This window comes from Nyctereutes procyonoides, unplaced genomic scaffold (genome assembly GCF_905146905.1).
Source record: "Nyctereutes procyonoides isolate TBG_1078 unplaced genomic scaffold, NYPRO_anot_genome, whole genome shotgun sequence".
In the NCBI taxonomy this organism is placed as follows: domain Eukaryota; kingdom Metazoa; phylum Chordata; class Mammalia; order Carnivora; family Canidae; genus Nyctereutes; species Nyctereutes procyonoides.
The window spans coordinates 37,995,761-38,007,320 of NW_026575126.1; the positions used below are offsets into that span (position 1 = coordinate 37,995,761).

The following is an 11,560-nucleotide window of genomic DNA, read 5'->3' on the forward strand; positions in this document are numbered from 1 at the left end:
AGCTAAGGAGGGGATGGATGCCAAGAGGTGGTCGAGAGGAGGTTCAAACAGCTGTCCATCAAGTTTTATTTATTTATTATTTTTTTTAGTTTTTTTTGTCCCTCAAGTTTTAAATCACAGTAGTGTCACTCTCAGATAACCTGTGCTTGCTGCTGCCTCAGGGCCTTTGCGCAGTTTGAGCACCTCCCTACCCCCTCAGTTGAGGGAATGGCCTTTCCTCTTTCTTCAAGCAGCTGGAAGCTTCAGGTCTCAGCTTAATTTCACCTCCTCAGAACCCCCTTCCTGGACACCACCCCCACCCCCACCCTCCCGCCATGGTGCCTCAGCTCCTTGGTGTTTGCCCACTGAAGCCCTCGGCACAGATGCTTTGTCAATACTGGTGGACACAGGAACCAACCGCAGCCACCCCTTCCTCTGAAGGCTACACCCCAGTACCCACTCAGGGCCTGCCCGGCAGCTGAGGACGTGAACCGGGCTCGCCACTAGTGGAGGATGAGGCTGGATGGCACATGGGCCAGGACACAGGGCTTCCAGAAGCCCAGGAGGCTTTGGGGCACTTCGGGGTGCCACCCCACGTGTCTGCTGCCTGCCCTGGGCTAGTGAGCTGTGCCCGGATGCTGCCCTGTGGGGAAGCGCATACATATGCCCTCAGCCAGCCTGGGCCGAGGCCTGGCGGGATCTGCCCTCCCCACCCCTTCCGTGGGAGTTACAGGCTGCACACACGTGTGTGCACTGTCCACCAGCACCCGTCCCCCTCCCCAGGGGGGGCCTAGGACCAGATCCGGCCGATTTCCCTCCAAGGGTCCCGGTAGTCACCTATCCCTGACCCTCTGCGGGCCGGTGGGGAGCACAGAGAGGGTGCCTTACCTGACGTCCCAGTGCAGCTTCGCAAAGCAGAGCTCCTCGTGAAAACCCAGACAGCCTGCTGGGTGCAGGGAGGAGTGGGACCTGTTTTCTGGTGGGTGGGGGAGGACAGTTTCTGGTGGGTGGGGGAGGACAGTGGTTGGTCTGCCAACCTCAACCCTCCCCCTGCTTGCACTTGCACGGGTCCCCATGGGCCAGTAAGATCGATGGGTGCCCTCAGGCAACCCCCCACTTGGGCCCTCCCTCGGAGTCCCCAACTGCACAGCGGGGACCCCCAGTGGAGGGCAGGACCTCCAGGGGCAGCCACCACAGACCAGCAGCTGAGGGCGTTCCCTGGCAGGCGACAGAGCAAAGGGAGGCCAACCACAGGACAGGACGCCAGAACAGAAGCCACTCCCGGAGGACGCACCTCTGCCATCAGGTGCACACCCCACGCCAACCCTGGGCTGTTTACCTTAGACAACGACACCCTCAGTGCCACTTTCCCGTAAGCAGAATATCAGGTTCTGTGATGTGGGGCAGGGCCTCGGAATCACCTGCAGGTGACAGGTAGTGTGGGTTAACCCCCTCTTAGGCCCTGAGATGCCCCCACAGGGGTGCACACATGTTTCAGAGGCAAGGCTGCAGGATCCCTGGGCGGCCCCTGAGCCCAGGGGCAGGCTCCTGCCCTAGACCTGCAGTGGGACCGACAGGCCACCGAGGCCCAAGTGCGAACTGAACCCACAACCCAGGCACTGGTGGGGGGGCAGGGGTGCGTGAGGGTGAAAGTGCAGGGGCAGGGGCACGTGAGGGGGGCAGAGGGGGCCTGGGGGGGGCAGGAGGCCTCTCCTGGGCAGTCCCAGCATCCGTGGTGGCCTCTGGGTTGGTAAACCAGCAGCAGGGAGACGCTTGGACCCGGCGCATCGACTTTCAATCTGGTCTCCTGGTAGCTGACCAGCCCTCCTGCCGCACCCCTGCGCCTGCACCCCTGCGCCTCGGCGGCCCCTGGCCCAGGCGCCTCTGCCTGAGGAGGGCGCGGTAGGGAACTGGGTGCGGGGGCCACAGCTCGCAGCCGCAGGAGTTCCCACTCGGCCACCCCAGGGCCTGCGGTGAAGCTCTGTGCGGCTGGTCCGTCGCCTCCGGGCGGGTTTGGCCCAAGAATCCGAGCCGCCCTCGGGGACCGCGGGGACGCAGGCCAAGTCGCGGGGGCGGCTTCGGGCGGGGACTCGGAGCGGCGGCCAGCGCTGACCTCCAGGGGAACGTCCCCTCTGCGACCCCGCCGATCTGCTCCGCGCCAGGCCGCACAGCCCCCCACCCACGCCGCGCCCCCTCCTCCAGGGAGGTGCCCGGGACGCACAGCCCCCCCTCACGCCGCGCCCCCTCCTCCAGGGAGGCGCCCGGGACGCCCCGCCTCCCCGCGCGCCCCTCCTCCCCGCCCCCCCCGCGCCCTCCTCGCGCGGCCAGCTCCCCCGCCGGACCACCCGGGGCCGTCCCGCCGCGCGGCCTCAGCGCCCCCTCTCCGGGGTCAGGCCCAGAAGGTCCCGGGCCTCCGCGTCCGGCCGCGCCATCCGCCGGGCGGCCCCAGGGACTTGCAGCGAGGCTCAGCCCGGTGCTGCCCCGCGCTCCCGTCCCCTCCGCGGCTCCTGCGGCCGCCGCCCGGCCCGCGCCTTCCCGGCTCGGAGCCGCCCCGGGCTGGGGGCCGCGGCCGCGCTTTACCTGGACGAGCGCGGCGCGCGGGCTCGGGGCGCCCCGGAGGGTCCCGCAGCGGCAGGCGGGCTGGGGGCGCGCGGCGGGGCGGCTCCGGGGGACGCGGCTGTGCGCGGCGCGGGCCGGTGGGGCCGGTGGGGCCGGTGGGGCCGGTGGGGCCGGTGGGGCCGGGCCACCGGGCCGAGCGCCGCGACCCCCCTCCCGGCCCTGGGCGAGCGGCGGCCCCGCGTGGGGCGGCGCGGGGCGGGGCGCGCGGCCGGGCTCCACCCCCGGGGGCCGCGGGGCGCGCGCGGGCCAATGGGGAGCCGCGCGGGGGGCGGAGCCCGGGGGCCGCCGCTTAAAGAAACTTGTTGCGGGGCTCGGCGGGGCCGGAGCGGCTGGGCCGGGGCGGCGGCGCGGCCTGGGTGCGGAGCGGCCGCGGAGCAGCGGGTCCCGGAGCGCGCCCGTCCGCGCGGCCCCGATGCTGGACATGAGCGAGGCCCGCGCGCAGCCGCCCTGCAGCCCGTCGGGCACCGCGAGCTCCATGTCGCACGTGGAGGACTCGGACTCGGACGCGCCGCCGTCGCCCGCGGGCTCGGAGGGCCTGGGCCGCGCGGGGGGCGCGGGGGGCGCGGGGGGCGGCGGCCGGGGCGACGCGGCGGAGGCGGCGGACGAGCGCTTCCCCGCCTGCATCCGCGACGCCGTGTCGCAGGTGCTCAAGGGCTACGACTGGAGCCTGGTGCCCATGCCGGTGCGCGGCGGCGGCGGCGGGGCGCTCAAGGCCAAGCCGCACGTGAAGCGGCCCATGAACGCCTTCATGGTGTGGGCGCAGGCGGCGCGCCGCAAGCTGGCGGACCAGTACCCGCACCTGCACAACGCCGAGCTCAGCAAGACGCTGGGCAAGCTGTGGCGGTGAGTGGCGGCCTGGACCCGGGCCCGGGCCCGGACCGGGCGGGCGGGCTGCGGGGGGCGGTCCCAGGGTGGGGGGCGCGCCGGCCTCGGCCCTGGGCAAACCCGGCCCGACCCGGGACGCCCACTGCGCCCGGGCGCTCGGGGACTGCAGGGCCAGCACGCAACCCGCAGCGCGCCCCCGCGCCCGCTGAGACTGGGGACCCCCCCTGTGAGCGCCCTGGGGCCTGTCCCTCACCCAGGAAAGCCGGCTTCTGCCTGGAAGCGGGACCCCGTACCAGGCGATGCTGTCTGGAGGCGCCCGTCTGGAAAGGGCTCCCCTCCACTCCCTAACCAGCCTGTGGGGGAAGTCAACACAATGGAGGGGGTGCATGTCCGTTCAGCTGCCTCGCTCCCCCACTCCGCGCCTCTGCACCCCTCTGCAAGGACGGCCGAGGGATGCGGGATGGGGCCAGCACAGGCACGCTTTGTGCACACTCGTGCCCGGCGAAGCTGGACGATTTTGTAGAAAGTAGGGCAGCAGTAGTGTCACTGGCTGATCAGCACGGCCCATCCCCACCCAACATGTTCTACTTGGGTTTAAGATGGGCGGCTGTGGATTTGGGGCGCTGGTCCCCATTTCCTACTCCTCTCTCCGTGAGTGGACACTGGGAGTTTGCACTTCTGTTCTCTGGGTCCGTATCTCTGGGTGCTCCGCGTAGGCAGACCCTGGCATCCCCGCACCCCGTCCCACGGGCAGTTGGGGGTGAGTTTCTGGAGGGTTTGAGAGGCCGGCGTGTGTTCTGAGCCTCAGCAAGGAGCACGCTGGTGTTGCCTGTGTTCCTGGAGGTCTGGGCAGTTCAGTTGCCCACGGAATCCCTTTCCCAGGAAGCGTTGCTTTGTCCACAGCATGTTCTCCGCTGGGTTCGGCCTCCTCCCCCGCCCGCTCAGAAAGCCCCAAAGGGAGGAGACTTACACAGGCTCCGGGCGAAGGGAAGTAAGAGGGTGATGGAGATGGAAAGGTTTGGGTCTTATTCTAGCATGTTCCTTTGACCCACACGAGAACAGGGCTCACCAGAAGTCCTTGCTGGCCTGGCGCCTGCTGCCGCCCCCCCCACCCCCGTGTCCACAGAGAGGGGAGTGCGTGCCTGGTGTGGAGCACACGCAGGCCTCCCTGTGAGTGCCAGGGTCGGGGAGGGCTTCCCCAGGCTTGGGGCCCTGGCCAGCCCACTTGTGCCTTTACTGCTGCAGCTTGCTGAGCGAGAGCGAGAAGCGCCCCTTCGTGGAGGAGGCGGAGCGGCTGCGCGTCCAGCACAAGAAAGACCACCCGGATTACAAGTACCAGCCGCGCCGCAGGAAGAGCGTGAAGACGGGCCAGGGCGACTCTGACTCTGGGGCCGAACTGGGCCCCCACCCTGGCAGTGCCGTGTACAAGGCCGACGCGGGCCTCGGGGAGCCACACCACCACGGCGACCACGCAGGTGGGCTCCTGGGGCCCCACAGCCTTCGGTGCCCCAGCAGGGGAAGGGGGGTTCCGGCGTCCGTCCATCGGGATGGAGGGTGGGGGTGGGGAGCAGGGGCTCACTCCCAGGGCAGCCAGCTTGGAGACAACCAGATGTTCTCGTGTGCCCCCAAGTCCCCAGTGCACACAGCGGGGTGGGGCGGGGGTGGGGGTGTACTCAGAGCCCCCTGAGCACCGGGGGTGTCCCAGCTCTGCAGTGATCGGTGCCGCCGTGCGCCGTGGGCGTGTGCTGCTGCCTGAAGGCGTTTCTGTGGATGCCGAGCCAGCACTCCCACCCCTGGCGCGGTGGTCGGCAGCCCAGCCTTAGGATCAGACGGTCGGGGGAGAGCCCGGGCCAGCCCAGCAGTCTCGGTCATGCTGGCGAAAGCTGTGAGCCTGGGTTGGGGGGGGGGGGATCCGTTTTGTGAGGATCTCGTTGTGGCCGTGTGCGGGGGTGCTGGGCACTTCCTCTCCTTCCCCCCACCTGGGTGTTCACGGTGGGGCCTCCACGGCCCCAGCTCTTCCTGTACAACAGCGCTTAACGGAATTTCCTCGGCCAAGGAGTGAGGTCTGGGTCTGGCTCTGCTGGAATTTCTGGGAAACAAAAAGCCGTTGATTGGTACCTGCGGCAGTTAGTGGGCTGGTTTCCCTCCTGGGTGCGCGCCGCCAGCCAGGCCGGCCCCCCACAGAAGGGGCATTCATCCCTGAGATGTGCTCTGTACCTAGGGCAGACCCACGGGCCACCCACCCCGCCCACCACCCCCAAGACGGACCTACACCACGGGGGCAAGCCGGAGCTGAAGCTGGAAGGCCGCCGCCTGGCGGACAGCGGGCGCCAGAACATCGATTTCAGCAACGTGGACATCTCGGAGCTGAGCAGCGAGGTCATCGGCAACATGGACACCTTCGACGTGCACGAGTTCGACCAGTACCTGCCCCTCAATGGCCACTCGGCTCTGCCCACAGAGCCGGGCCAGCCCGCCGCCGGCTCCTACGGGGCTGCCTCCTACTCGCACTCGGCAGCGGCCGGCATCGGGGCGTCCCCCGTGTGGGCCCACAAGGGAGCCCCCTCGGCCTCGGCGTCGCCCACCGAGGCGGGGCCCCCGCGGCCACACATCAAGACGGAGCAGCTGAGCCCCAGCCACTACGGCGACCAGTCGCACAGTTCCCCAGGCCGGGCCGACTACGGCTCCTACAGTGGCCAGGCCAGCGTCACCACGGCCGCCCCTGCCGCGGCCGCCACCTCCTTCACCAGCTCGCAGTGTGACTACACCGACCTGCAGGCCCCCAGCTACTACAGCCCGTACCCCGGCTGCCCGTCCAGCCTCTACCAGTGCCCCTACTTCCACCCTTCGCGGCGGCCCTACGCCTCGCCCCTGCTCGGCGGCCTCTCGGTGCCACCTGCCCACAGCCCGCCTGGCAACTGGGACCAGCCCGTGTACACGACACTGACCAGGCCCTGAGGGCACCGCAATCCAGGGAGGGGACCGGCGTAGCAGACTCGGGGATGGAGAACCTTTATCTCAGCAAAGACAGAGCCTCGGGTCTTCCAGAAGGGGTGTGTGTGCTCGCTCACGACGGGACAGGAGGTGGTGGCTCTGGCAGGTGCCTGGTCACATGTGCAGAGGGAGCCACACTTTGTGACTGAGGCCACGCGGCTTCCAGATCTTTGGCGACAAAGCTCTCCCACACTCTCTTTGCGGTGACTGGCGACTCTGGAACCGGGGACGGCGGCCACGGTGTCGCGTGGAGTCCTCTTCCCCACGGACACCAATGCCTCGGTTTTGCATATCAGTAGACACAAAGCAGCCACAGCATAAAACAGAAAGGAGGGAAGAGGTGTGGGGTCTCGGCCGCCTGTGTTCCAAGGTCCCTGCCAGCCTCGCGGGGAGCTCCCAGGACACGGGAACCGGTGGGCAGTGCAGGGCAGCCACAGCCTGGCGGAGCGCTTGGGTCCAGTCCAGCAGATCTCAGGTGCCCCTGCAGTTAGGCTCTTCCTAAGCGAGGTTTGGCTGCAACTAACACTTCTCTCTTCTTATTTTATTTTTTTAGTTTTTATTTTTTGAAGCTTAAAACACGTTCGATTCGTTCCGGAAGCTGTTGAAATGTATTTATGTTCTGTATTATTTTATCTTTAATTAATGATTTGTGCAGAGAGTAGACTTTAAGACTGAAAGGAGGCCAGGACCCCGAGGGAGGGAGGGAGGGAGGCAGGGAGGCGAGGCCGGCTGCTGCGTCCTCTGTCTCTGTCTCTGGCCTGGCCACAGCATCAAGGCAGGTTTAGCAGGCGGGGGCATCGCCGAGGTCGCTCCCTGCCTACCACCGTGCCCGTAGTGGACGGGGTGGCTGGAGAAGCATGTGACTCTCGGCCCTTAGGAACCAGACGCCACCTCCAAGCTGTGAAAGTAAAACCTCCACTAAAGCGTTTAGAGTCTTAGTTTTAGGCGAATAACCCCTGATTGACGCGTTTGCTTCTGCTGTGTGCCAAGCACTGATAACCCCTACTTCATGGAAACTTGTGCCTTTACACTTTGTACATTTAAAGACACCTGAGAAGTTGCTTCTTTTTACTTTTTCTACTTTTTCCTACCTTTTTCTAGAAAAAAAAAAGGAATTTTTTTTTTTTTTTTTTTGCGTATCTCTTTCTGGGGGTGGGGGCAGCAAACTCATTTTTATGCAAAATCTGTTGTCCTGCGCCTGCGTGGAGTTTGGGCTTCCGCTGTCACTTACCCGCTCTGTTCCACGACTTTCTGACCAAGCAATGCTAACTTTTGTACAGACCAATTTGATAAAATTAAAAGAAAAAAAAAAAGCTTTTTATCTACGTGGGCTGTGTTTCGCGTGTTGCTTTCAGTACACGCCTGGGCTTTGGCTCGGAAGGACCTCGGCCGCGGCAGGCGTGGGGCTCACCCCGGGCCCATCTCAGAGCCCCTGAGAGGGCAGACGTGGTGCCCCAGCCCTGGGGCACTGCCAATGCCCCCCCCCGCCCCCCAGGGGCCGTGTCTGGATTTGAACAAATCTCAGAGGCCCCAGGACGCCGCTGGCCCAGCCGCCAGAATCTTCCTTCCCCCGGGGGCCTATTCAGTAGGCAAAACGGGTCCAGATCCCGGGCCGCGGTTTCCTCCCAGGAGAATCCCGGAGCTGGTTTCTGGGTGGCTGACGGCATTTTTCGGGCGCTGGCACGGAGCCAGGCTGGGAGCTGGGTGAAAGCCACCCTGCAGGCACCAGGCGGGGTTGTCTGGTTGGTGGACTGTTTCTAGGGAGAAGAGGCTGTGGGAGCTGCGGCAGGCACCAGCCTCACCCCCCGGCGGACCTCCCCGGCACACGCAGCTGGTTCAGGAGCCTTGCCAGGCTGGGTGCACCCGCCGGGGCCTGGGGATGCATCTAGGGCCTCTGCGCCTGTGGCTGGGAGGAGGGGAGGAGGAGCACCGCGCTTCTCACGAGAACCCAGATCCTCAAAGCAACTGCCTCTGCGATTCTAATGGGGTGGCCCGGGCAGGGGGGCGCCCGCCCCATCCGCTTGTCTGCCAGCCGCCTGTGTGGCTGTAATCCAGGGCGCGTACCTCACCCCGTGCTGGAGAGCCACGTCCAGGGCCTGCCAAGAGCAGTGTTTGGGAAGAGCTGCCTGGATTTACGAGGGTTCGTGAGGTCCAGGGCGTGCCAAGCCTCCCGGGCGAGGCGGGGTCTGGGAGGGGACTGCCAGCCAGGCCCACGGATGCCTGCGTGGAGCCCGTCCAGCGTGCCCCGCATCCAGCCAAGGGCTGTCCAGCTCCATATGGCCCTCCAGGCTCTCACGCTGACACCCCAACCCCAGGAAACCCCCTGCACCCGGCTCCCTGACGCAGGGAGCGGGCTGCCCCTGTGCGGCCCCAGCACCGGCCGGGGCCCTGCCAGGCTCCCCAGGGCTGCAGGCTCTGCCAGTTTTGTTTGCACTTGGAGGGGCTCCTGCGTGTTAACTCCCGGGGGCCCGGCCACCCCTCCCGCCGACCCGGCTGGCCCTGGCCCGGCCACGCCGCGTGTGGGTCTCCTCCACCAGAGCTCACGGGGCTTCCAGGAGAGCAAGGACGGCCGCCCTTTCTGGCGAGGCAGTGCCCGTGCCCGGGCCAAGGCCGCGGAGCCTCAGTGCCCTCACCCCGCTCTCCGGGGCCAGGCTGCTGGCCTCCCAGTCAGAACATTCCCAGGCACTGGAGGCTGAGCCCACGGCCACGGGCCCTGCGAGTCCTGGGCCTCCGCTTCCCAAGGCCCAGGTCCCCAGTGACGCTGTGAGGAGGGTCCAGGGTGCACCCCCCAGGGGGCAGGGCAGCTGGAAGGGGTCCCTGGTCCTCAGGCTTGTGAGGGTTTTTCCAGTGAGGTCCCAGCAGACAACATTATTCACAGGGCTGGCCTCGCCCCACCTTGCCCAAGTCCAAGGGGGCGGCTGCCCAAGCGCATCCGGAGCTCCATTCTCGCCGAGAGCATTCCACGGGCCCATCCTGGGGACGCGCTGCTGGGAAGAGTTCCTCATTTTTCATTTCCTTCCCCAGAGCACGGTGCACTGCCTGTGATCTCAGCTGAACAGAGCACCCTATTCAGAGACAAAGGGGAAACAGTGTTTATAGCCCCGACCTGCCGGGGTAGATTGGGAAAGCCCCTCTGGCGCTGCGCACAACCGCCCTTCCTGGGACGATATCAGCTTTCAGGAGTGGATCCTGTGCTGGGGTGTGGGTCCCCGGCTGGGGTGGCTGTGAGCTTGGGGAGGGCCCGCGTGCTCTGAGCAGCTGCCTGGGAGGGGCCCCCGGCCCGCTCAGCGGCCTGTCCCGGGGCAGGCTCCATGGCCACCCAGCCAGCTGTGGGGGACGGCACCCGGCGCAGGTGTTGCAGACTCGGGGATGTGGCCCGCTGCACGGACTCCAGTGTTTCCTCCCCGCTGTCTGGCCCTGGGCCTCCAGGCCGGCCCTGGACAGAGGACCTTCACGGACTCAGCTCCAGCTCACCAGGTCCTCCAGGGCCAAGGGCTGGACCTCGGGGCTGGTAACGTGTCTGTGGGTGGTGACTGACCACCACCGGATGCTAGACGTGTGCTCCCCACCCAGGGTGGACGGCCTGCCTACGACATGTTCACCAGGCTTCAAGGAAAACCTGTGCTGACCGGAGCCCCGTCTCAGAGCCAGGGAGCCAGGGGTGGGGGATCCCCCCCCTGCAGTGGGTGAGGGGCTCCCGCCCCCAAGACAAGGGAGACGGGCCTGCAGCCACCGGGCACATGGCGCAGAATCATTCCCAAGGGAAGGAGACCTGCACCTGCAACTGCCCCAAATGGTTCTCCATGGTCTGGGCCTCTGCTCTCCCTGCCGGCCTCGCCCCGCTGCCTCTCAGGCCCCTGCCCCCCAAAGCTGGCTCTGCGGCCCCAGCCCTGCCCCAAAGACACTTTGGGGGCTGAGCCAGCCCCTGCATGCGAGGGGGTATGGCCTCCTGGCCAGGCGTGCTGGGGGCCTGCAGGGACCCACCCCGGCCCCCTTGCTGCCTCCCCAAGAAGAGGAGGTCGGGGAGGAAGTGGAGGATCACGGTTCTGTCTGCGTCTCCGAAACATGAATCTGGTGCCTCCTGCTTCTCCGTGTTGCTCTGGCCCAAGCCTGCCTGCTCGTGGGGTCCCTGGGTCCTGAAGGGAGCGGGTGTGCAGACCATCCCCTGTCCGATGGGGCCGCGGAGGCCCGGGGCTCCCAAGGAGAAAAGCTGAGAAGGGAAGTAACTGACGGGGGGGTCACACCCGGGACGTGGGCCTGCCCTCCCATGGGGACCGTCCTGGTGCTGAGTGGGAGCTGGGCTGCCAGGGGTTCCCCTTCTCCTGCTGTCCCTGTCGGCACCTGGGCTCTCCCACCGCAAGATGGGGATGAGTCCCCGGGTGGTGCCGGAGTAGGGGGGGCGCAGTGAGATCGGGACCTGGCTGTGCCCGGGGCTCCGCACGGATGCCTCAGGGCGACGATTGGCGCGTCGCTACCTCTGATCACACGACACTTGGGTTTGCTCGTCAGCACAGGACGGTGGGTTTGTCGGCAAGAAAACAGACCATGAACCAGGTGGAGAAGGTGCACTAGGAGCTGGGGGGCGGGGCACCTGTCCCGGCCTCTGCACCTGGCGTCCCTGCCAGGGGCCGGAAGATCTGCCGCTCACCGGTGGCCTGTGTGCTTCAGTTTCCTCCCATGACCCTGGGTCGGTGATGGCCTCACCTAGGTGCTCTGAGGAGTCACCTGGCTCAGCGCACATGACTGGACATGTGACAGGTACCCGCTGGCAGACTTGTCCCCAGGGCCCTGGGGCTCTGCTCCTCCCCCTCCCAGTGACCTGTGGCCAGCCTACCTGCCTTCCCCACGGTCCGGCCTTGGGGTGTGGGGTGTGGGGACAGGGGCGGGGTGCTGAGGTCCCCGTGGGAAGGTGCGGGCCACCCCCCCGGGTTTGGGACTGAGTCCGGAGGGGCTTCTTCCTGGAGCAGCGGGAGCCTCCCCGCCGGCCTGAGGCCTGAAGCTTGAGGCCTGAGGCCTGAGGCGGCGGGTGCAGGGGTGCAGCCGTGGCCCGGCCCGCGGGGCTGCAAAGGGTTAAGGGGTGTGCGGCCCGGCGGGAGTGCAGCGGTGGGGCCTGCAGCGGGCAGAGCAGCCGGGCTGGTGCAGG

At 67.0% G+C, this 11,560-nt stretch overlaps 1 protein-coding gene and 1 long non-coding RNA gene across 2 annotated transcripts; one reads left to right on the top strand and one right to left on the bottom strand.

Annotated features, from left to right (window-relative positions):
- LOC129519920 (uncharacterized) lies at positions 1-2,702 on the bottom strand. Its single transcript, XR_008666450.1, has 4 exons — positions 2,560-2,702; positions 1,319-1,400; positions 868-955; positions 1-622 (listed from the first exon to the last, which is right to left on the bottom strand). It is a non-coding gene; the product is annotated as an uncharacterized LOC129519920 (long non-coding RNA).
- A 296-nt stretch (positions 2,703-2,998) lies between these two features.
- SOX8 (SRY-box transcription factor 8) lies at positions 2,999-7,686 on the top strand. Its single transcript, XM_055340518.1, has 3 exons — positions 2,999-3,441; positions 4,669-4,898; positions 5,645-7,686. The coding sequence occupies exons 1-3, from the start codon at positions 3,011-3,013 to the stop codon at positions 6,379-6,381; spliced, it is 1,398 nt and encodes a 465-aa protein (XP_055196493.1). The 5' UTR covers positions 2,999-3,010; the 3' UTR covers positions 6,382-7,686.
- Positions 7,687-11,560: the final 3,874 nt, after the last annotated feature.

Bases quoted from the DNA above. Each gene is read 5' to 3' on its own strand.
- SOX8 (XM_055340518.1), top strand. From the start codon at position 3,011: ATGCTGGACATGAGCGAGGCCCGCGCGCAGCCGCCCTGCAGCCCGTCG. The intron at 3,442-4,668 runs GTGAGTGGCGGC...TTACTGCTGCAG, and splicing joins ACGCTGGGCAAGCTGTGGCG to CTTGCTGAGCGAGAGCGAGA. The intron at 4,899-5,644 runs GTGGGCTCCTGG...CTCTGTACCTAG, and splicing joins CCACCACGGCGACCACGCAG to GGCAGACCCACGGGCCACCC.